Source organism: Amaranthus tricolor, chromosome 2 (assembly GCF_026212465.1).
Source record: "Amaranthus tricolor cultivar Red isolate AtriRed21 chromosome 2, ASM2621246v1, whole genome shotgun sequence".
Classification (NCBI taxonomy): Eukaryota; Viridiplantae; Streptophyta; class Magnoliopsida; order Caryophyllales; family Amaranthaceae; genus Amaranthus; species Amaranthus tricolor.
This window is the reverse complement of record NC_080048.1, coordinates 36,616,792-36,642,574: the sequence shown is the minus strand read 5'-3', so window position 1 is coordinate 36,642,574 and position 25,783 is coordinate 36,616,792. Positions and strand designations below refer to the sequence as shown.

At 31.9% G+C, this 25,783-nt stretch overlaps 3 protein-coding genes across 15 annotated transcripts; 2 read left to right on the top strand and 1 right to left on the bottom strand.

Annotated features, from left to right (window-relative positions):
- The first annotated feature begins 3,181 nt into the window (after positions 1-3,181).
- LOC130806183 (heat shock 70 kDa protein 15-like) lies at positions 3,182-11,325 on the top strand. Its single transcript, XM_057671160.1, has 10 exons — positions 3,182-3,349; positions 4,754-5,946; positions 6,419-6,646; positions 8,603-8,698; positions 8,783-9,004; positions 9,550-9,744; positions 9,844-9,990; positions 10,089-10,238; positions 10,323-10,453; positions 10,748-11,325. Exons 2-10 carry the CDS (start codon positions 4,777-4,779, stop codon positions 10,935-10,937), a joined length of 2,529 nt encoding a protein of 842 aa, XP_057527143.1. The 5' UTR covers positions 3,182-3,349; positions 4,754-4,776; the 3' UTR covers positions 10,938-11,325.
- A 2,517-nt stretch (positions 11,326-13,842) lies between these two features.
- On the top strand, positions 13,843-17,884 carry LOC130805776 (transcription repressor OFP14-like). The gene is made up of 3 exons (XM_057670562.1): positions 13,843-14,173; positions 14,252-14,701; positions 17,778-17,884. Exons 1-3 carry the CDS (start codon positions 13,843-13,845, stop codon positions 17,882-17,884), a joined length of 888 nt encoding a protein of 295 aa, XP_057526545.1.
- On the bottom strand, positions 16,424-25,279 carry LOC130806182 (pentatricopeptide repeat-containing protein At3g16010). 13 transcript variants are annotated; one of them, XM_057671148.1, is made up of 8 exons: positions 25,159-25,269; positions 24,783-24,878; positions 21,921-23,755; positions 20,731-21,205; positions 20,384-20,503; positions 17,935-18,053; positions 17,030-17,121; positions 16,424-16,786 (listed from the first exon to the last, which is right to left on the bottom strand). In XM_057671148.1, exons 2-3 carry the CDS (start codon positions 24,868-24,870, stop codon positions 21,927-21,929), a joined length of 1,917 nt encoding a protein of 638 aa, XP_057527131.1. In that variant the 5' UTR covers positions 24,871-24,878; positions 25,159-25,269; the 3' UTR covers positions 16,424-16,786; positions 17,030-17,121; positions 17,935-18,053; positions 20,384-20,503; positions 20,731-21,205; positions 21,921-21,926. The 13 variants fall into 13 exon arrangements, with proteins under 13 accessions (XP_057527131.1, XP_057527129.1, XP_057527140.1 ...); XM_057671146.1 differs by having other exon boundaries at positions 17,030-18,053; XM_057671157.1 differs by having other exon boundaries at positions 16,424-17,121; positions 17,363-18,053.
- Between the last annotated feature and the right edge of the window lie 504 nt (positions 25,280-25,783).

Genomic DNA, 25,783 nt, shown 5'->3' with positions numbered 1-25,783 from the left:
TATGTTACTATAAATTAGTTGAAAAGTTTGCAATTCACAATTCACGAGGTAGTTGTAAAAGTAATACACATGAATATTTATTGGAATTTAATATTATTTATAGAATATTTAACTAAAGTTTTCCAATTTTAATTATACAATCATTCCATTGATTGGCAAAGTTTTTTAAAATATCTAAAATCTTTCTTATATGATTTATATGAATTAATGTTTATATGATTTATATGTATTAATTTTTATTAATAATTATAACTTTATCTTATTACTTAGTTAATGGGTTACCTTAATTAATTATTTAGTTTTATTATATTTTTTATGTTTGACTAACAATGATATGAATGAAAAGAAGTGATAATGTGGTTATGAAGTTAAATATGATGAAAATAAGAGTGAATTTAATTCAGGTCGTTATTTTGCTGTATGTCCTTTCTACATCGATGAAGTATTGAGTTGTAACTACTTTTAGTGCGTTGATCAAGAGTGCATGCAATGACAAAAGATTGTATTATTAAGCTTGATCAGGAGAAAGAAGAGCTTTAAAACGAGGTAGATAGGTTAAGGAGATAATAGATGAAATTGCAGCGACACAAAGGAAGGAAGAGAGGAGAGAATTATGAGGAAAGTAATTTCATAGAGTGTATTAAGTTTAGCTAAAGCTTAAAATGTTATGTAATATGATTTTTATTTTATGAATAAATGATATAAAGCATTTTCATACAAGGAGCTGAATTTTAGAGAATGAGTTTTCTATATTAAAAGTATCAATTTTAACATTCAAAATAACTTAATAAAACATTAGACATATAAAAGTGAGAATTTTCGGTGCGAAAGTGAATATTTTAGTTAATTTAATTGAAAGTATGTTTGCTATCGTTTTTGTTTATAGTTTTCAGTTTTTTTTTGAAAGCTAGAAACCAAAAATAGATTATCAGAAAAATTAATTTATATTTTTGTATTATTAGTTTTTAGAGTCATAATGTTCCAATAAATTGAACTAATTATTTTCTTATGCGGATCAATAATAGAACAATAATTTTACTTGAGACCGTCTTTAGTAAAGACGGTTCTCAAGGCCAGCCCATTATGTTAAGTTAAAAAAAAAACTGACGCGCGCGTATAAGTGTTATGTGAAAAGTCACATAATATATTTAGGGTTATAACAGCATTTATTCGGGATTATAACATAATATATTTGGTGTTATACCAGCATATATTTGGAGTTTATAACATAATGTATTTTGGATTATAACATAATATATTTAAAATTATAACAATATATATATATATATATATATATATATATATATATATATATATATATATATATATATATATATATATATATATTTGAGGTTATAATATAATATATTTAGAGTTGTAACAACATATATTTAAAGTAATAATATAATATATATGGAGTTATAGCAACATACATTTGGGGTTATAACACAATATATTTGGTGTTATTATATATTATACCCTTAAACACAGACCATTGTATACCCAACTATATATTATGTTATAACCCTAAATATAATATGTTATAACCATAAATATATGTTGTTATAACCTCATATATATTATGTTATAACCTCAAATATATATATTGTTATATCTTCAAATATATTACGTTATAACCCCAAATAAATTTTGTTACAAATATATGCTGGTATAACACCAAATATATTATGTTATAATCCCAATAATTGTTGTTATAATTCCAAATATATATTATGTGACTTTTCACATTACACTTATATGCGCGCGTCAATTTTTTTTTAAATTAACATAATAGGCTGGGCTTTTAAGAACCGTTTTTAGAAAAGACGGTATCTCAAGAGAGAGGTCGATAATAGAATTTAAGTGGTGTGCCAATTTGCGCACTACTTTTTTTGATCTATATGAAGTGTTGTCTTGGATATCTCAACGTCTAATCATCAGACGGAGTCATACAATTATTTTATTTTAATTGATCACCTTAAAATGCAAATGATTAATTTAAGATTATAAGTATTACTTTAAAATTTGTGTTCCCATTGTTTCTTAATGAAGTTTTCACAAATAATATTCACGAAAAATAGAGTATTTTAGATGATATATGAATAATAAATTTGATGGAGAAATTGCGAAAAATATAAACATTTAAAAAATAGGAGTACTAAAAATAAGTAAATAGAAAAAATATTAGGACCACAACCAATAAAAAATATTCAGCTAGTCTCTTGAGAGACCGTCTTTTTGAGGAGACGTATCTCAAGCTCAGCCCATTAAAGATTAAAATCTACTTACCGTAATCTTAATGCCTACTTACATTATCCTTATTGCCTACTTACCGAATCCTTAATGCCTACTTTTAATATCTTAAAGTCTACTTACATCATTCTTAATGCCTACTTACAATATTTTAAAAAACATATAATGAGCCGACCCAATTAGAAATAGTCTCTTAAAGAGACCGTCCCTCACAAAAATTTGTGAAAAATATTTGTATAAAGTTAGTAGGAAATATTAGGGATCATAAAGACTATAAAAATGTTAAAATGAAATTAGTAAAAGATACATAGGGATCATAAGAATTATAAAAATGATAAATCATAAAGACTATAAATTACCGTGAATAATACAACTTTTTGTTTAATTCTCTATAATAATAACAACTATTGATTATAACTATGAATAATACCGACTTAAAGGAATGCTTGCCTAGAAAATCTTTAACATGTTAAAAATCAAACTATAGGTGATAATAAGACAAAAAAATTGGTAAATTAGTTAATAAACTAAAGTTGGTATTATACTAAAAAAAATACCCCTAAGTTGGTATTATTCATGGTTAATCAATAGTTGGTATTGTTGTAGGAAAATTAACAAAATGTTGTATAATTTACGATATTTTTTCCTTATTAAAATATTAAAATGAAGACAAATAAGATTATTTTTGTTCAAAATTTATAATATAAATAAAATATTTTATATAGGAACAAGGAAAACAACAAATAAAATATTTTATATGGGAACAAGGAAAACAACAAATGAGAATTTCATTAACCAACCGAACAAATAACTGACTATTTTAAAAATATAAATGATTGATTTAAAATTGTAAGTCTCAATTTAAAATTACAATTTAATCAATTTAAGACTGTAAATATAAATTGGATATTTAGTTTGACCGTGAGAGTCATCTCATAATCTCACTTGAGAATTTGTTCTTCTCTCCTTCTCTTGTTTGAAACATTTCTTCTCTTTGGAAAACTCTAGAAGAATCCTTTTCGAACCAGCAATTTCACGACTGTTGCTACCCTCCTCTCTCTGCCGTTCTCCGATCCTTCTTCCCTTCACTTCATCGGTCAGTTCGTAGTTCTTTTCTTACCAAAACATAGAAGTATGTAATTATGATCAAGAAACGCTATAGATTTTTCCCTCGATTTTATTAGATGCATTTATAATTTGTGCTTGTTAGGTTCATAATATCTGTTTAATTATGTTGTTTGTTTGCGCATTGTTTTAGGAATATCGAAATTAGGTTTTTGCTTTTGGTGAATTTAATTTAATTAACGGATTTTGCACATTCTCGTTGATTTATCTAGTTCATATGTGGAATTATTGTGCTGAAAGATCATATTTAAGTTTTTTTAATCTGTGAAGTTTGTTCAATATGATGCCTGATTCGATTGTTTGTATTTGATCTTTAGAACTAATATTTTAGTTCGGCGTTTGTGTTGATTGTTCGAGTGAAATAGTTTTTTCTTGGAGAATTTACAATCTGATATTTTGTACCTCGTTGGGGGAAGTTTTTGTTGGTGACAGATTGATTTGCAATTTGATAACAGAAATGTGCTCAATGAACGGAAAACCTAAACGGCTAAACTTAGGTTTTTTTGTTATTCATGTATCTCGTAATTGACTTGGAAACCAACATTTGTTATTAACGTTAATTTTTATCCTGTATTAGAATTATTTGTCATGCTTTATTCACTTTAGAGTAAAATAGGTGTTCAGTGTGATATTATATCAAAGTGTTATACAAGACATTGTGTGTATTAACATCGCTAAAACGTATTAATGCCTCTCTGTTGGTAATTATTTTTGAAGGGTGCTATATGGAATGTATCACCTTTTTAGCTGGTGCATATGTTCTTATTTAATCGGTGATACATGAATAATTGCCTCTTTTAAGCAGTCGTTTCTTGATCCATTGTGAAAGTACACTGTGGATTACGAATCTATCTTTTTGGGGAAGTTCAAAGGTTTTTCTTGGTTTGAGCTCGCCCAAAATGAAATTGTGATCAACTGTTACTGATGTTCAGGGAATTAATTATTATTTGATCCCAACAAGATTTAGCAATAATGGTAATAATCCATAAAACATGTTTAGCTCTTCAAATATTACATTGCTTGACAACATTTCGCATTGAATTCCGGTTTTTCTTCCAAATTAAGAACGAAAAATATACATTAAACATGGTAAAGATATAAGTTAATTACAAATGTTGACTTGCATATTGTTCAAAATAATATTATGAATTTTGGGACCATGTCATTGTTGCATTTATCCTTGGGAGCAGCTATTCTGCTTCTCCTGTCATCCATGGTTGTCAGATTATGATACTGGAGCGCGTCTTGTCCTGTTATTTGATTGATCTAACTTGCATCCAGTCAGCTCCTTACATTTTATGGTTTTGGAAATTGATATTGGAGCTATGAAAGACTTGATTTGATTTAGAATTTTTTTGTTTATTTTCTTATTCAGATTGACTGCTTAGTTTTTGAAAGATGAGCGTGGTTGGGTTTGATTTTGGTAATGAGAGCTGTGTTGTTGCTGTCGCAAGGCAAAGAGGAATTGATGTTGTTCTTAATGATGAATCGAAGCGAGAAACCCCTGCAGTTGTCTGCTTTGGTGACAAGCAACGGTTTATTGGGACAGCAGGAGCTGCATCAGCGTTGATGAACCCAAAAAATACTATATCCCAGATAAAAAGATTAATTGGTCGCCAGTTTTCTGATCCCGAGCTGCAGAGGGATCTCACTTCTTTCCCATTCACTGTTACTGAAGGACCTGATGGGTTCCCCTTGATCCACGCACGGTACCTAGGTGAAACTAAAACATTCACCCCGACTCAGGTGTTGGGTATGCTGTTGTCAAATTTGAAAAGCATAGCATCCAAGAATTTGAATGGGGCGGTTGTTGATTGCTGCATTGGTATTCCAGTTTACTTCACTGATCTTCAGAGAAGAGCTGTTTTAGATGCTGCTACAATTGCTGGACTACATCCCTTAAGACTGATTCATGAAACCACAGCTACTGCTTTGGCATATGGTATCTACAAGACAGATTTGCCTGAAAATGACCAAATAAATGTTGCTTTTGTGGATGTTGGACATTCAAGTCTGCAAGTCTGCATTGCTGCCTTCAAGAAGGCTCAACTTAGAATATTGGCTCATTCATTTGACCGATGTTTGGGTGGGCGTGATTTTGACGAGGTTCTTTTCCAGCATTTTGCTGCTAAGTTCAAGGAAGAGTATAAGATTGATGTTTATCAAAATGCAAGAGCTTGCCTTAGGCTAAGAACAGCTTGTGAGAAATTGAAAAAGGTTCTGAGTGCTAACCCGGAGGCTCCATTAAACATTGAGTGCCTCATGGAGGAGAAGGATGTGAGAGGGTTCATAAAGAGGGATGAGTTTGAGCAACTTAGCTTACCAATATTGGAGCGGGTGAAGAAACCTTTAGAGAAGGCTCTTGTAGAAGCAGGTCTAACTGTTGAAGATATCCACGCTGTTGAGATTGTTGGCTCAGGCTCTAGGGTTCCAGCTATTTGTAAGATTTTAACAGAGTTCTTTGGGAAGGAGCCTCGCCGTACAATGAATGCCAGTGAGTGTGTGGCAAAGGGATGTGCCTTACAATGTGCAATTCTTAGTCCAACATTTAAAGTTAAAGAGTTTCAAGTGAGTAACATTTTTTTCTTTCGTTTTCTTGTCGTCCTTTTTTCCGGAAAATGCTAATCTAAAGACTGGGGTTATTACTGTTGATCTCATATGCTGGGTCTATCACATATTCACCATGGGATTCAAGATGTCTAATTTTTTTTGTTTTATTCAAACTTTTGTTGATGTGGATGGTTTTGGTGAAGCTGCTTTTCGCGTTTTAAATGGCTCCTTGATAATATGTCTGAGGTTAAGGTTATTGATCTGGTCCTTTTTTATGATTAGTTGGTTAATAATTAGTTTCTAGTCTATTTTGTTTATCTAGCTGGTGGTATGTGGAGGGGTTGTATCTGTAGCAAAGATTTTGCTTCTGTTGCATTGTGGTTATGATTTTATTTCTGATTTTGAATATTCTCTGGAGCATATGGTTTCGGCTTTTTGAATTATATAATTGATGTCATGACTTGTTTACAAACGTTGTTTTCTTCTGCAGGTTAATGAAAATTTTCCGTTCCCAATATCATTGTCATGGAAAGGTGTTGCAGCAGACACTCAGAATGGAGCCGCAGAAGGGCAGCAAACTACAATAGTTATCCCTAAAGGGAGTCCCATTCCCTCTTTAAAGGCTGTAACAATCCTCCGGTCAGGCACACTTAATGTTGATGTGCATTATGCTGATGTTAGTGATTTGCAGGCTCCAGCAAAGATCAGCTCCTACAGGGTTAGTAATATTTCTGGACATCTGGTCATTTGTGTAGGCTACTTTAATCATATATAATCATCATAGTACTAATACAACAACCATGCTTGCCACGTGGCTAGTCTTTGTGGAGTATTTTGCGCCTAAACTAAATGCGCTTGAATTCTTAATGTTTTTGATATTGCACCTATGTTAATTACCTACTATCATAATCATAAGAATAATAATAATATCATAGTACTAATACAACAACCAAGCTTGCCATGTGGCAAGTCTTTGTGGAGTATTTTGCGCCTAAACTAAAATGCTCTAGGATTCTTAATGTTTTTGATTTTGCTCCTATGTTAATTACCTACTATCATAATCATAATAATAACATTAATACCAATACAACCAAGCTTGCCATGTTGCAAGTCTTGGTGAAGTACTTCGAAGTTCAAACTAAAAAAATCTAGAATTCTTTAATTTTTTTATTTTACACCTTTGGTAATTACCTATCATAATAGTAATACCAACAAAAAACCCAAGTTTGCCACGTGGCAAGTCTTGATGAATTATTATGCCGCCAAAACTAAAAAGCTCTAGAATTCTTAATTCTTAGATGAAGTACTTCCTCCATTTTTTTTACTTGCACCCAAATACGTTTTACGTAATCCAATGTGTTTGTCAGATCGTTAATATCTAGTGTTATTCACACCTATAATTATAAAATTTTGATATGAAAATATGCGACGTGATGAATACAACAAGATCCCACATGATTATGTTTTTTTCTCGTATAATAGCCACAATATGTGAAATACCATATAATGAACAATGCAAAAATTTGTTTTGGTGCAATTGAAAAAACGGAGTAAGTAGTATCTTTCTTGAACAAAGAGAAATAAATGGATATTTTAGCAAATTTTTATTATGTAAATAAAATACAGTCTAAAGTGAACAAATATTATGAAACTGCTTATTTTAGATATGTGAACAGTTAAATATGGGGGAGTAGACATAACTAAGACATACAAGACGTAGATAATTTTTTTAAAAAACTAAAAGATATAATAAATTTTTTAAATAACTTAAATTATTTAGAATATTTTAATTAAATCCTGTGATTGGAAAAATAAAGTATGTATAGAAAAAAAGTTCATTATAGAAAAATTTTCAGTATGTTAAAAGTATTTTAAATTGACTATTTAAATAATAGTCATTTAAACTAGAAATACTAATTTCTTAAAAGATCGCTAATAATTAAAACTCCATTGAGTAATGATACAGATAATAAGCTTACAGACAGTAATATATCTTTTTAAGGCAAAATTTAATTAGTATAACAATTTTTTTAATGAGTTGATTCCACATAAATTTGAAGGACATCATGACCAAATGTATACATAGCACGACAAATCATCTCATTAATTTAATTATCCCCTGAAAGATAGTCTACAAAAAAAAACTTTTATTATGAGAAACGACTAGCACCTGCACCTTGGCATCGATTGATGCAAATTTATTAAGCAATTGTGTTACAATATTAAGTGCTGAACATATCTCAAGAAATTTATATTTTCCGTAATTAGTTAATTTAAAAAATTTATTAAGTGTTCAATTTCCACTTTCACAAAAGTTTCCTCCATTCCCTTTAAATCTGTTAAGTAGAAACAATAATTATAGAAGTAGACACTATGCTAAATGAATTTGTATTTATAATATGATTTATGATTACAAACAAAAGTGGAGACTTTTTAAAAAAAAAAAAAAAAATTAAGTCAAAGACAATCTTTATTATTTGTTTGATTTAATTGTATTATTCAACAATTTAACTTCATTTATTTTAATTATTATGGTAAACTATAGTAAAATTAATTAATCCGTGCTATCAACTAAATTCCTAATGCGACGAGCAAGATTGCTTTACTTCCTCTCCCCCTGCTGTCAAAATAATTAACCTTCTTACATGCCTATTTGTTTACCTCGAATGGGCAGATTGGTCCCTTTCAATCAAATACGGGTGATCGTGCAAAGCTAAAGGTCAGAGTACGGTTAAATCTGCATGGAATTGTGTCTATCGAGTCAGCAATGGTGAGTCTGCTGTAAATAATTTTTTTGTAAGGTAATTTCTATATAACTTTTTAGATGGCTTATGAAGGCACTTTTTTATTTTAGCTCTTAGAAGAGGAAGTTGAAGTCCCTGTAGTGAAAGAGGGTGTAAAGTTGGAAACTAATGATTCTCGAAATGAGACTCATACTGGTGAAGCTGATGTGAACATGCAAGATGCTAATGGTGCTGTAGACACCCCTGCAGCAGAAAATGGTGCTCCTGAATCTGGGGAGAAGACATCAGCTGAAGTTGATGATAAACCATTGCAGATGGATACTGACGACAAGGTATGCTCCAGAGTAGTGTTAGTAGACATTTGTTGTGAACTATTATTTCGTCCCTTTTTATACTAGCTTATGTAACGCTGGTTAGCAGAGCAACAACAGGTTTTGTAGCGCTATGAACTTAATCATTGTTTGAAGTTCTAGACGCTGATGTAGCCTTTTGGGGTTACATCCATTGCTTTGTAAGGTTGAAGGCTTCTAAAATATGACATTAATGTGGTTTCATTGTATCCTTAAAAGTTAAAATTGCAGCTTGTTTTATCTTTCGCAGTTAATTATGACTGTTCATGGTATATCTATCGGTGGTTGAATTAACCACAACTTCCTTGTTTGGTTTGATCAAAACTCAGGCTGCCAGATTGCCTGTCACAATTGATATTATTGACATACAATTTAGATAGTTTGTTGCTCTGCAACTGTATTATGTAGTGGCTGGTGCCATTGTGGTATGGGAAGTTGTTCTAGCCGAATTACTTTTGAAGTTTCAAGTCGGTGTGCCTTAAATTGTTCTCTTTGTGGATCATGTGTGGATATATCCTCTGATGCAGGCTGATGCTGAGAAGATAAAGGTTAAAAAAACACATGTACCTGTAGCGGAGTTGGTTTATGGGGGTTTATCACAAGAAGCTGTACAGAAAGCGGCGGAGAAGGAGTTTGAAATGGCTTTGCAAGATCGTGTGATGGAGGAAACTAAGGATAGGAAAAATGAAGTGGAAGCCTATGTCTATGACATGAGGAACAAGGTATGTGACATTGTCTAAATTAGTATTGGTGATCGTTTTGCGAACATGAATGCTATCTGCTGTTTGTGAATGACTTGTTTTCTTGTTTCTTCCGTCCAGCTTTATGACAAATATAATGAATTTGTCACTCCTTCTGAAAAAGACGAGTTTATTGCCAGACTTCAAGAGGTGGAAGACTGGTTGTATGAGGACGGCGAAGATGAAACTAAAAGTGTTTATATTGCAAAGCTTAAGGAGTTGAAAATGGCAAGAACTTTGTACTTTGGCCTTCTGTTCCTTGCTTTTATTTTCTTTTTGGTGGAAGGTCCTTTTATGTTGTGCTGATTGTATGTCATAATTCGCAGCAAGGTGATCCAATTGAAGAACGTTACAGTGAGCACATGGATCGAGGAAGTATTGTTAACCAGCTTGTCTATTGCATCAATAGTTACAGAGAGGCTGCAGCGTCTAATGATTCCAAATTCGACCACATTGATATTTCCGAAAAACAAAAGGTATATTGTGCTTTAGTCGGTGAATATTTTTTTCTTAATGATCAACTACTAATCTTTTTTTCGATCTTTTGCGGTTGATTCTAGGTCCTGACTACCTGTGTGGAAGCGGAAACCTGGCTGATAGAGAAGCAACAGCAACAAGATGCGCTTCCCAAGTATGCAACTCCTGTTCTGAAGACAGCAGACGTGACAAAGAAAGCTGAGGAGGTTGACAGGTAGAGTTTTATGGTTCTTTGAGTTCTTTACCTTAATACTAAACCAAGCTCCTTCCGAGTTTTCCTTTTAGATCATTACTTGTTATATTGTTACATGTCACAATCTGTGTCATAAAGGTTATGGTTTTTAATCTGTCTGTGCTGTTGTCAAGTCTAATAAGACTACTCAGATGTCTCTAACATACAACTCTTCACTTCTTTTTACTGTGCTCATCGTTGAATCTGAAGCATTGATGGTAGTAGGTTTTGGCCCCTGTTTTCGTACACGTACTTACCATGTTTTGTTGATAACAGGTTGTGTAGACCAATAATGACAAAACCCAAACCAGCTCCCCCTAAGCCAGCCACTCCTGAGCCACAACAACCTCACCAACCTCAAGGAGGTGAAGTCCCCTCTCCTGGTGAAGATACCAACGCCAATGAGGCTGAGAACGACGAGCTGATGGATACTGAGAAGTCCGAGACTGCTCCAAATGCTGCTTAAACTTGGTACTACGCACAAACGTCATGCATATGATTCCTTGGTGGGTGTCCGATTTGTTGAAAACCTCCTATCTTTTTGAGCCCAACGTCCTCGACGAGTTTCTGGAGGAGCTTAAGCTATCAAGTATCAAGTGCTTTTGTTTTTGATTGGGTTTAGAAGATTGTAATATTGTTTTTATTAGGGTTTTTTTATAATCCTATAAGTTAGAACTTAGAAGGAAAGGGGGGTAGGGCGAGGGTAGTTCTTCGGAAATCCAGTTTTGTGAATGGGTTTTGGAGAGGTTTAGTATATTCTTGTTGATGCTTATAGTATTACATTTTGTTACTGGAAAATAGAATTTCTGAGCTCTTTTGTAGCTTACTTCATATTACAAGATTTTTGTTTCATTGTTTTTATTTCTTTGATTTTTGTGACTATTAAGAAACAGCCTAAATTTACAAAAATATAAAATATATTAGGACGTAACAATTAAGTAATGAAATTTAAGATAAAGTAATGCAAATTAATATATAAACTAATATTTAATATTTCTTTAAAAAATAAACTAATGTTTAATATCCCTTTATTTTAAAGGCGTTATGCAATCACTCACTGGCTACATGCATAAAAAAAACTACCATACCAAGAGACACTTGCATTTTGGACTTCTAATGAATATGAAAAATCTGCAATTGCCCAATGAAATATTGTAAATACATCAAGAGTTACTATCGCGTGAGATCGTTTTTCGGTGCGACAATTTCAAATAAGAAGCTTATATTCTCATAATATATATTAAATGGGCTATTTAACCCTAATATAAAATACTTCTCTCGATGAGTTGATTTTATACATAATACATGATACATTAATAGTAGCATGAGGATGAAGGTTAAGGCGTGATGATAATGCTAGTTTGAGCAAAGCTTGATGAATTATTCTCTTCCTTTTTTTCAATTTGCCTATTTTTTGTGTAATCCCTAATCAATACAAAATGATAGAGATTGAGGTGTATGTTTGAAAGAGACTTCATTTTTTGTGGTTTTCTTGCATGTTTGTGATTTAGAGTTTAGAGCATATTTTGATGATGTAGTTTGTGCGTTGACTTTGAAGTGTTAGCAAATGCATGAAACCAAGTCATTAGACATTTTAAGGAATATTAGATGCTAAATTCCTAATTTAATATAAGAATACAAAATTGTGACCGCAAAACGTTTTCTGTACATGGATTGAATAACCCAACTAATACAATTATTAACATATGAGCTCCTTGTTTTAAGGTTGTCTTATCAAAAAAACGATCTCTCATAAGAGTAACTTCATATAATCTGCTAAAAATAAAGGACCTTATGTATATTAGTCTACATCAAAGCTACTTTAGTTGAATCACTTATTTTTAGACTTCAAAATTTTAACTTGGTGTCAACTATTAAGCAATATTTTATATTTTTGGTTTGCTCTTGTCTAAAAAAATATATATATTGATTATTAATTCAATTGATGATATCTATTCTTTAGTTTAACAAGCAATACTTCATTAAAGAGTAAATTAGGAAACACAATAAAGATAAATTAATATTAATGTATTTAATGGGTAATTGGCTGATAAATTCAAAACTAATGCTATGTTTCGTAAAATATTTAATTAATGATTATATAATTCAAAAAAAATTTCAACAATTTTTATATGAGACTATTTTAGTATAAAATGACTCATATAATCAGCATATATCTTAAAGAGTGTTCATAGTTTTGTGAAGGTAGAAGTTTGTGTTATTTACAAAAATACCACTCAAATATGAGTACCTTTGATACATCCATGTACACCTTATAGCAAATGTTCAATTATTCATAAAATTATCATCCAATTATAAATATATATATATATATATATATATATATATATATATATATATATATATATATATATAAACTCGTTGATTTTTTATTTTGGAAACATACAAGAAATTTCCAAATTTGGAATCCACAATGATTTCAATCTACTACCTTTAAAAAATTGATTTCGATGCTAAATTTATTAAGCCCCTTAATTATGTAGACACAAATCTAAACATTGGACAGATAGAACACAACAAAATCATTATTGTCCTCAACAGATTGCAACAATAATAGGTAAAATATAGTTTTGGTTCATATTATTTAAGCATGTAACAACTTAATAATAGCAAGTATCTTAAATGAAAAAGTCTTAATAAATAACGGTTATTTGTGAGGTTAATAAATCACCCTTAATACATGTTTTTTGATTTTTTTTTATTTTAACGATGACTTACAAAATCACGGTTATTGATCGGGAATTTTTTATTTTTAAATGATTGTACTTGTCAAGTAAAATTACTTATTATTTTAAAACCTTTTAACAATGGTGCTTATTAAAATAGAGTGGACTAAATCCATACAAAACTTTCACACAAAGTTTAATAATGGGTGATGAGGTCATTTTAATTGTGTAAATAATATTAAAAGAAAAAGAAAATGTGTGAATGAAATCATTTAAAGAAAACGATATGAATGTTTCTATAAAAAAATTATAAAAAAGTAAAATAAACAAATTAAAATGAAAAATATGACAATTTTAATTAGATAGTCAGAGAAATTTGTTATTATTTAAAAACATTATTAAATGGCAAGTTACTAACTTGCCCTAATAAATTTGTAATTACTTTAACAAGAGAAATTCTAGGTGTAGTCAAACTTCGTATCTTGTAAGCATTATGAAGATTTCTATAATCAAAAAGATTTGGCATTAAAAAAAAGTTATGTATTTATGAGCGCATTTATGTAAATATCTTATGTTACCTTGAGTAGTAGCTCATTTTCTTTATAATAACAAACCACCTTGTCACCTCTAGTTGTACATTATTCCTTGGGCAAATTAGAAACCATAACTTAAAAAAAAAAGCCTATGAAACTCCAAAAATCTCTTCAAGAATATCTCCCTAAGATCAAAAAACAAACTCCAAGTTTTCAATTTTCTCCTAGTTCTTTTTCCTCCACCACTAGCAAGATCTTAGCGGGGTGTAAGCACTCCGCCAAAAACTTCTCCTTCAAGGGTGAACGAAAGGGTAGTCAAAAAAATCATCTTGATGATCAATTACATAATGAGGAGGCGGCCGCCACATTGGAGGACATTGATAGGTTCTTGATTGAGAACTTTAAGTCATTGTATGGTGAAGATCATGGAAATAATAACGACGATAATTATGAATTCATACGTGAGAACGAAAAATTAAAAGGTAAAACAAAGTTGCATCAATATAGAACTAGTGTTGATATGACTCTTGAGGGAGTAGGGATACTCTTTGATTCGTTAGGATTCTTTACTCCCCCACCTGATCTTTGTGGGTCCCACCGTTTTTTTGTTTCTCCCGTCTCCTCTAGCTCTTTGCTTGAGGAGGCTAGGCTAAGTGGCTTGGCAACCACCTCAACATCTGAGGATGCAAGATCAACCTTAATATCTTTAGGAAATAATCGCGGTTACATCAAGGATGACACCCTAGCGACTCCACCTGGGATAGAAGATTGCATTGCGCTACCAACGGTGTCTCCGACTCCGTACGAGGATTTTAGAAGGTCCATGCAAGAGATGTTGGATGCTAGGATTAATTCCAAGCAAAGAGTAGATTGGGATTTCTTGGAAGAATTACTATTTTGTTATTTGAGGTTGAATGAGAAGAAACAATATAAATACATTATTAGTGCATTTGTGGATTTGATTGTGGTTTTACGTCAAAATTCGAGCAATAGAGGGCCGGTTGGGTCACGTACTTGATCAACATGAAGACAATAAGGGCAAATGAATTGCTTCATCCATTTTACAATTTACAATGTCGGTTACCTATTTTGTTTTGGGTGTTTCATTGGAAATATTTCTTTTTATGAGTCTAACTAGTAATATAATATATAAAATAATTTCATTTGTCCATAAAAGAATTGTAAAAATGTTAAAAAGTTACATAATTATTTTAATAAATTTCATTCCAAAGTTAATCTTTAATTTCTAATTCCAATAAAGACTGTAGTATAATATTGCATAATTATTTATTAATTATTGTGCAAGATATTAAACGTTATCAATAGAACAAGAGTAATAAATTAAGAGGTGAGTTTTTAATTAATATGCTAATTTGGTTGAGTGAAGTACTCACTCTTATGTAATGCGTTTTATTATCTTTCTCATTGATCGAAATGTTTCATGTACATTGTATAGCGACAAATGTTGCAATCAAATACATTAATAAGTTTTAAAACATTTTCACAAATTGTTGAAGATAAGCTCGGCCTATTTCTTTTTTTAAAAAAATAATAATAAAAAAAAACAAAAAAAATAGGAAAAATTATCAAGAATAATCTAATCTATTCATGATTTTTTTACAGTAATCCTACTTATTGATTAACCATGAATAATCCCAATTTTAGGGGGTATTTGCCTAAAGTAAACTTGGATAACCTGATGATTTGCTATAGTGGGTAATTCACCAAAAAAAAAGTAAACTAAAAATTAATATAAAATTTGAGAAAAATTTTAAAAAAATTACATTAAAATTCTAAATAATAAAAAAAATCATAAAATTTTTTTAACATTTTTTGAACATTTTACTTTAATTTAAGTTTTTTTTTTAAAAAAAATAAAACTTATTATTACAAGTCATCTAGTCACTGGGTTTACTCTGGGAAAATACCTCTCAAAGTTAAAATTATTCATGATTAATCAATTGGAGAGATTATTGTTGGAACATCATAAATGGGTTGAATTATTCTAGGTAATTTTTCCAAAAAAATAAACATCTATTTCATATACTATAAAACCCTACTTTATATACAATAAGTTCCAACTATAAATATCATAAACACCTACTAGTACAGTATAGACATATTTTATGTACGTGTAGGTGTTTATAAAGAAAGATAAACACCTACTCCAATTCACAAAGACTTAAAACACCTACTGCATAAAACATTTCTGAATTAAGCTCAATCTTGCTTTGCAGTTTGTAGCTTGTATCCTCGAGCATCACATTACATGGGAAATGATATACTCCCTCCTATTCATCTTAAGTGTCTCATTTACTTTATACGCTCTATCCAATGCACTTATTCAATTTTTAATATATCAAGTTATGTATAATTAAAAATTATAAAAAGTTAATATTAATAATCTTTACATCAAAACGAATCAAATAAAATCCCACATGACTATATCTTAACTTATAGATTAATAATAAAATGCAATTTAAGAGTGATAAATAAATAGTGTCTCAAAAGTAAATGAGACGCCTGAGGTGAATAGGAGGGAGTAGTTTATTTCAGGGTACAATTTCATAATTTTCTACGGCTAGCGTTATAAATCTTTCATGTAGATAATAAGAAACAAACTCTAATCAAAAATAAAAAGAAAAACGACTAGTCTCTTGAGAGAGATCTCTTAGACCAGACCACTAAAACTTAATGCCTATTTACTGTATTTTTAATGCTTACTTATCATATTCTTAATGCCTACTATATTTAAAGGTCTACTTATATTATTTTTAATGTCTACTTACAATATTTCAAAAAATATATAATAGACTGGCCAATAAAAAATGGTCTCTCAAAGAGACTATCTCTCACAAGAATTTGTGAAAGAAAAAACCTTCAACCACTCAATCGGTCCATAATTTAAAAAAAAAACGCAAATCTTCATCAGAGTGATGAACTTGTTTATTTTGTGAGTAATTACATACAGAGCATCAACAACTCCCCAATCTTCAAAGATTCATCATCCATTTTACTAATGTCAAAATTCATCTAGTAGATGGAATCTAAAACTCAAACTTTTGATTCACAAACTGCGCTTTCAGAGCGATTACCTGCAAACAATTAACGGCTAATTAAATTAGTTAATTTAACCAAGTGATTTCAAAAAACACTAGTAAAAGTAAGTCGTTGTACATAAACTAATTCATAACAAAAATAAATATCGACCAACTAATTTACAATACACAAAAATTAGATAATTTGACTTATCAACCATCTATTTGTACGTATTTTAAGTTACAAGTGTCCAACAAGCTATTTTGTCGAACACCTCAAATAATCTAAGTAATGTAAACCTCTTATTTAGGACAAGCGCCTCTAGTAGTTCCCCTCCTCCTTACTTCAGTGCCATATTGCATCACTATCAACATATATCAGGATGGGTTACCTAACAGCATACAATCAAATCACTATGATTAAACAAGAGTATCCATACAAAATCAAAGTGTTTCCTAAAAGTGAAAGATTAGCATTGTAACACCCGATGACATTGAGTGGGTCCTACCTAGACGGAATTTAAAGGGTAAGAAGTACACAATCTTATACTTAACATAACATTTAATTTTTAAGATCAACCAAACCCGGTTTTCAAAACCGTTAAAATGTAAATGTTATCTCAAAAATCATACCAAGGGAATTTCTCAAACCACTTGAATGAGTGGCTCCATTTTCATCTTCTCTATGAAACTTCATGAAATTCCAAGGCTATTTCTGAGTTAATTAAAGATTATAATAATTATATTAAAATTTAAAATTTTCTTCAATAAATAAACACCTACTTTTTGCATAAGTTCATTACAAAATAAAATGATATTGCCTTCGTTTCAACTTGCTTATAACATTTTGACTCACAATTTTTGTCAAAGTTTGACAAACAAACTGGAACGAAGGGAGTAGTATATACTGAAGTATGAGAGAGAAATGGAAGAGAGAAAATTAAGATGGTGTATTAGTAAAAACAAGATAAAAAGGTGAACATGGTTATTTTTTTATTACAGGTGGGATAGTGGTGATCTTTTATCATAAAAAAGTTAAATTTGATAGTTAAAATAATCACATTGGTACGGCTGGCTCGACTCGACTGCAGGTTCTTTTTTGGGAATGTGGTATACACTCCAACGAATACAAGTCTAAGTGGTCTTGAGATATAGATTCAAAGTACAAAAATGAAAGCTTGTTGGAAAGAGAAGAGATGGCTTACTAAACAAACTGTTAACAAGAAGTACTTCAAGGATACCACATTCCATTGTGAAAAGAATCACTAAATAAAGTTGTCTGTCGTATAATGTGCTAAGACAAGTTTTGATCTTCATGATAAACCTGAAGAAAGAAAATTAAATTAAATGAACACTAAATGTATATTAAGTTTTAATAATGTTGATACATAAAGACACTGTTAATTAACATGGCACCTAATTGGATAAATCCATTCCTAGTTACAATTTGTTTTTACACTTCAACCAGAAGACTCTCACAGTTTTAGTTAAAATGTAACAACACAGTTTTAGTTAAAATGTAACAAACAAACTAAACAGACAAAGTAGTAAAATTAGCATAAATGCCTTTATTGTATCCAAACTGTGATTAATTTATTAAATTGGTGGGTGGGTTTCATGTTTTCATTTACTAGGATAGTTAACATAACATTTACTAGGATACTATGAATTTGTAACTTATAAACCATAGTCAAAATTTTAAGTGAACTGATCTATCTGATGCATTTCAATTTTTTAGGTATAGGGTAGGTTGAGAAAATGAAAGGGCTAAGAAAGAAGCAATGAGAATAGAACCTAAGTTACTTCTGGCAAAAAACAGTACATCCTCCAACTGAGCAAAGGTCTGATTCTCCGTTAATTTCATACTGATATTCCAAATATCGAAGCTTTGTTCTCTTGCTCTTTAGTGTTTTTGATGTCCAGCTTATTAATATTATAATTATATTTGAAGAGGTATGAATAGCAGAATGATTTAGTTTTTTTAAAAAAAAAAGAGTAGCAGAATGATTCAAGCTTCTAATTTATTGGAATTTTGGAGGATTCCTTTGAACAAAATGCTATTTGGAACCTCCACATTAAAAGAAAGAAAAAAGGCGTGAATGAGAATATGAGAAAGTGGTACACAACAATGCTTCTATTGTAAGACATGCAAGTATGATCATGCTTGTATTTGAGTTATCTATTGATTCAAACTTCGGATAATTCCAATTTGAAAAAGCACTAAAAATGAAGGGGAGAATCAGGTCTTGCCTAGTGGTAGTAAGTACTATATTCCTCGGACAATCACGGGGCCTAGGTTCGATTCTTGTTAACCTATCCCTCAGTCTACCTTGTAACCCAAAAAAAAGGGTCGGTGCTGGTATTTTCTTTAGAAAAGATGAAAAGATACTTAACTAAAGCAATGACAGATGTAGCAATTAAGCACAAAGATTCAAATCATGCAAGGCATATACAAAGTTACAGAGGTTTATTTTCAAAATCTAACTATTTGGTTTACTTTATAAGTAAAATATGAATCATAAACAATAATTAGACCCGCCAATAACTTAAACTGATCGAAAATCTGACTGAACTTGATTCGATTAAGACCTGACTGATCCAATTAGTTTTTAGATAATTTTTAAGTTCTGCACTGATATTTTCAAGTTATAACCAACTAATTTTCTAACAACTTTTTCACATAGGGTTAATCTTCCACATTTAAGATTTAACAAGCTCTCAATCACTCATAAGAACTTCTCCCTCTATATTCAATGTTAAAAGACTTCTTCCATTCTTATCTCTTTCCTATAGATGCAATTTCCAATTTTCAAAGCACATAATCATTACTCCCAACAATTAAGAATTACACAACATTATAATCTTTCATCTTTTTACTACGCTCCTTGGTTTCTTCCCATATTCCAGATCAGAAAAGCAAATAAGATCAAATGGAGTAATTTACATTTTTTAAATTGACCCTTAGTGTCAAACCCAAAATGAATCGAAACAACTCAATCGTGATTCGTGACATGTTTATATAAAATCCATATTGATGATGAATGAATTGCTAACAAAACCTAATATTATTCTATTCTCGATTTCCTCCACCATTCTCTTGAAACTGACTGTCATGAGATTCTTGTTTTGCATTTACAAGGTCACGTAGTGAGTTAGTCCAAAAGGAATTCTTCCAGGATGGTTTGTTGCAGCAGCTACCCCAATCAAACTGTTGTTTAAGATCATTAGCTAGAAACAAAAACCACGGTGTCACATTATTCACTAATTTTCTCGCAATCGAAAATTGAAAAATCGAATTATGGTCGATTTTTGGGTTATTTTAAAGTCATTTTGAGCAAACCATGAATTCTAAAGGCCAATTAGGAGAACCATGTTATACTAGTTCTCACCTTTTGTCCATTCAAAACTATCATAGTTCAGAACTTGTAAAGCTGCACAGATTTTGGGCATTTACATTATTAAAAGAGCATTTGTTGTTGATAATACAACTAATCCTTAATGTTCTAAACTGGGGATTTATAACTTGGAAGAACTTAAATGGGAATGGGAATACATCATTAAATAACAGCACAAAGTTTTAGTCTATTTTTCTTGGAGATTCACTAAAATTATGTACTCTTTCTGGCAGAAAACTAGAGGCAGATGCATACTTACAATTTGCAAATCTCGTTTTTTGTCGACGGGTGGCAATCGAACACAAACTGTGGCAGGGTTTGAAACAAAAATGCACAGTAGGTGACAATGGTGATCTCTTTCTTCTTCCTAGTCCAGAACCTGCAAGAAAAATTTTGTATTGGTTTAAATTATTTTACTTGTTACATACAGCTCATTTAACATATATCACAGAAAAATGGATTATATGACCTTATAGCCCTATATACTATGAAAAAATAAGTATAATGAAGATGAAGTCCGCAGACGTAATGTCTCTTGAATGCTAGTCCGCAGACCTTATAGCCATATCTCATACCAATTTTTATGCCATACTATTCATTTCATACCTGAGTATTTGTCCAAGTGTAGACTCGAGCATCTTGTTACGGAACTCCATAATTTTAGTTCAAAAAAGAAGTATCAAGTATCCTTATTCTTGCCAGAGTATCAAGGGTTCGAGTTTCAACACAGTAATCAGAGGTAAGCTGAAGAAATGCATAGGGATAATCTAGCAGCTAAGATTCATAAGTTACAGGAAAAAAAACTCTCCTAGAACTCTCCTGAGGAGTACGTTAAGCCTCATTTGCTAACGTGCACCAACAGTGGTAATCCGAAGGAGGCAGAACTGGAAACAACCTCAGATGGTGGGTAACTCCTCAACCTCCATGGGAGATGCTATCCTCCAATCTGGAGATAAGGGGAAAGCCTGTATTGCTGCGTCTGTTTCAAGTTCTGATGATGAAGAAGAGGATGTTTCTGATATGAATCGGGAAGAATATAAGGAATAACTTGAGCAGAGGACGGAGATTGAGGATCTAGATCCTGTAAAGATTAGAGCAGAATTCTTATTAGCCCATGTAAACAAACTGATTGAGGTGAGACCATATTCAACGAAACAGTAGCATCCAATGGAACAGTCAATCAAAATGTAAATCAGGATATGAAACTCAACGAAGTGATTGGGATTTAGGAGGGTGACTCCCTAGCCGACCTTCTAGAAGAAGAAATTATGAAGATTAATAAGGAGTGGGATTTTGTGATATTGTTGTATGTGGTTGGAGATAGGCCTTATTTCTTTGGTGTTTAGAGGTATGTTAAGGCTGAATGGCCTTTTCTTCAATCTCCTCAAAACTCTCATATGGATGGCTATTTCAGTCTGAAATTGAAATCTCAAGGGGATTTAGACCTAATACTTCAAGGATGTCCTTACTCAATGAGAAGAAAAACAGTCTCAAATGGACTCCTTCCTTTGATCTTCAGAATGAGGCTCTTAGATATTTCCTGTTAGGAATATGGATTAGACTTCCTGACCTACCTATTGCTTTATGGGGAACAGATTCCTTGAGTAGGATAGGTAGTATAATTGGAGTACCCTTATAAGCTGATGAATGTACCTTTAAATACCAAAGGTTAGGGTACTTTGCTCAGCTTTTGATTGAGAAGGTTAGGGTACTTTGCTCAGCTTTTGATAGAGGTAGATATTACAAAGAATTGTTTCTTGCAATTAAAAGCAACAAGAGTACCAAACAAGTATTACCTCTTATTACGAAATAGTTGGTGGAGTTGGGTCATCATCAATGTTTCCCACCGCCTCAAGTAGTGATGAATAGGTAATCAAGTCATACTTGAAACCACTATTATTCATCTCTTTCATCAACTTTACAGATTCCTCAAACATACCAGCACGACTAAGGCAACTAAGCATAGTATTGTAAGAAACAGCATCTGGCTTGATGGTTGAATGCTTCATCTTCTCAAACATTTCCATTGCTTGTTTTGGACCACCTGTACGAGCCAACCCATTCAAAATTATATTTTGAGAGTTCAAATCTGGTGCACAGCCATTTTCTTCCATAGTCTGAAGCAGCATTTGTGCTTCATTTATTTTGCCAGCCCTCACCAACGCAGACATGAGGGCATTATAAGAATATACATCGGGACTGCAACCAAGCATCTTCATCTCATTGAACAGATCCACAGCTTCATCCAGACAGCCACTTTTACCATACTGTTTAATCATTACAGCAAATACTCTAGCACTTGAAGTACCACATGTTTCTTTCAACTCCTGGAACAACTCCTTTGCAGCATCATAACGCTTTGCTTTTCCAAGGGTATTAATCAGACTGCAATATGCTGCTGGGCAAGGAGGGAAACCCTTGTCATCCATCTCTTCGAGAAGCATCAAAGCCTTCTCAACTCTATTCTTCTTGCAAAAGCCATCAATCAGAATGGAGTAAGTATAGGAACTAGGAGCAATCCCAGTTGCTTTCATTTTCTCAAACAATGCAGCAGCCTGAGCTGCTGGAGCATTGGTGTCAAATAAACATTTGATCACTGTATTATATGTAACCACATTTGGGGTACACAACAAAGATTCCATTTCTTCAAACAATTTAAGGGCCTCAGGTAAATGACCATTCTTCCCCAAAACATTTATTAAGTTGTTAATTAAGACAACATCTGGCTTGCATCCCTCTTTTAGCATACTCAAATAAGTGTCATAAGCATCATCCACTCGGCCAAATTTACCAAGTCCCTTAATCAACTCAGTATACGTGTATACAGTTAGAGCACAACCCCTTCCTTTCATTTCTTTAACCAGATCCAGTGCCTTCTCGATTCTAGCCAGCTTGAAATAAATGGCCAATATTGTTGTGTAAATCTTAGCGTTAGGAACTAAGCCATTCTCCTTCATCTCTTCAAACAGCCTCACAGCAGAGTCATTTCGACCCAGTTTTTCAAATGTTTGTATCAAAGCCCCATATGTTATTGTATCAGGAAAGCAACTACCATCATTACACATTTCATTATAAAGCTCATGCACCTTTTCATAATGACCTTCTTTCATCAACATCAAGATGATAGAATTGTAATTACTTGCAGCTGGTTTACACTTATGTCTTTTGATCTGATAGAAGATTGAGACTGCTTTGTTCAGCATCTTAGCCTGGCATAGAACCCTCAGAACTTCAGAAAAATCAGACAGACTAATAAGACACGGGCTACGTACAAAGTCTTGAATTGTCTTCCACAGTTCACCAATTGATCCAGCTTCAAGCAAACAATTGATCAAAGACATGTAAGTGGTAGAGTCATGCTCGAAATTTTTCTTTTTCCCTGCCCACTTAAAGAACTGAAGCTTCACATTTATATCAACATCTATTTTAAGAACTTCACATACCAATCTATGATCCACCTTTAGCTTCAGCACTTGCATAGCCCTTTCTGCATCAGGCCCCCACTTGAATATTTTCAAAATCCTAATAAATCGCTCATCTAACATCCGAGCAGAACCCTTCCGATTTGAAGAAGAAATTTGTGAGTCAGATACTGGATTTTGTACAAGAAACATTTTGACGATCTCATTATCTGCAGTGTCACAAAACACATTAAGAAGCAAACGTAAATTACTATTACCAAAACATTAATATTCGCTTAAGCACTCAATCTATAAATGAACAAATACTGGTCTCTTCAGAATAACAATCCGGCAATAAATGATCACAGAATTGGATTTCGAACACTCGATACTACCTTACATTTTAAAAGTTTCATAAAGTACTAAAATGGGTTTATAAGTTACATTTAAGTCTAAATTTAGTCCGAATAAAACAGAAATGGTTTAGAACGAATTTAAAATTCATTTTGGATTTTGTAATGGGTCGGGTCTAGAGTGGGCCTAGCGCATAGTGCAAAAACGTGGTCATACCGTATCGTATTGTGTCAACCATATCGTAAAGTATTTCAAATTTTCCGAATCGATATTACCCGTATCGTAAAGCCTTAAAAGTGTAAAAAACCACGTTTTAGACCATTCAAGCGACATTGTGGTTTAGGCCGAAATTTGGCGATACAATATTCAAATCACCCTCGTTATCGTATCAGTGTGTTCGTTACTGCAATTGTGACTGTGACCATATTTTGGCACCATGGTCTAGCGGGTCTTGGATAAGCTTAGGTTAGGGTCCAAAGAGGGTCTGGGTCAGGTTTGGGTCTAAAGACCCTTGAACCAGACCTAGACCTTTTTTAAGGACCCAAACCCAGACACATACCCATTGGATCTGAAAAACTTGGACACAGACACAAAGGCGAGTCAATAAGGTCTTGAATCCATAACCATCCCAAAACAAGTCAGTTTAAATCAAATGATAAATATCCAACCTCATAACTTCAACTATAAGCTTAAAACTTTGGTTTTGGTTGATTGACATAGTAAAGTCAACCTGAGATAAGGGGTTACAAGTTCGAATTTCATCCTTCCAAGGGGTGTATTAGAGTATATGACATTTCAAGGAGCTTTAACCATAAGCTTAATCAGTTAATTTGTTACTTGACATTGAGTAGAGGAAATGCACATTAATGGTATCACAAAATAAGCAAAAGCAATGAACTGTACCTGTTTGCTTAATTCGTTCGCATAAACTAGGAAGTGTTGATATTGCTCGTCTTCCAGAAGTCAGTCGAAATATCATTTCACCCATCATACTCCCCCCTGAAATTTAGTAAATTTGACATTCGAAATTAGAATACCATCAATTGTTAAAATAAAAACCCATAAAAGAAAGTCTACAACCAGAAAAACATTCTTCCAAATTCACACTACAAAAATAAATATTTGGAATTTGGATAGTTGTCGCATTCAAGCTTCATCATTTCTAATAAAATGAAATGAATAGTCATAATAAATGAGGAGATTGATAAAGAATTCCGAATTCGTAACAGAAGCATTTCAACCAACACATAATGGGCAAAACGGAAGGAGGAGAAATTACCGGTTTGTGAGAATTGGCAAGGTTTCAGAACTCCAAATGCTGGCAGAATCGCGAGAGTTTGTTCCGAAGATTTTACAAACAAACGTATTATGCGTATGTTCGGCAAGACTTGCAAATAATTGGTTCTGAAATTCTTAAAATTGGGCTATAGACATATAATGGATTAAAATTTATTAGTTTACTATTCTGTTCGTTTTTTAATGTTATTTTTATTTGAAATATTTCATTTGACATTAGCTTATTGAATAATTTGAGCTTATTAGTTGAAATAGCTTATTGATATGAATAAGTTGTTTTTGAATAAGTTGCTCATAGCAACGGGTTTAAAATCAGCTGGTCAAATCAGCCGTTATAATCAACTATTAGCTACCAGCTATTAACCTTTTGCCAAACACCCTCTTAATTAAGGTTTTTGAGAGATATATTGAAGATAAAATATATGAATGTGAAATCTTATAAGATTTATATTCACTTATCATATATCTTTTATAATTTTTTATAATGCACATTTAGAAATATTGATACTTAAAAATTGCTTTAAAAACTATGCAAAAACTAAAATAACGGAGGAAGTAATATATTTGCATATAATCACTTGTAATTATTTTTATTATTTCATAAGAGT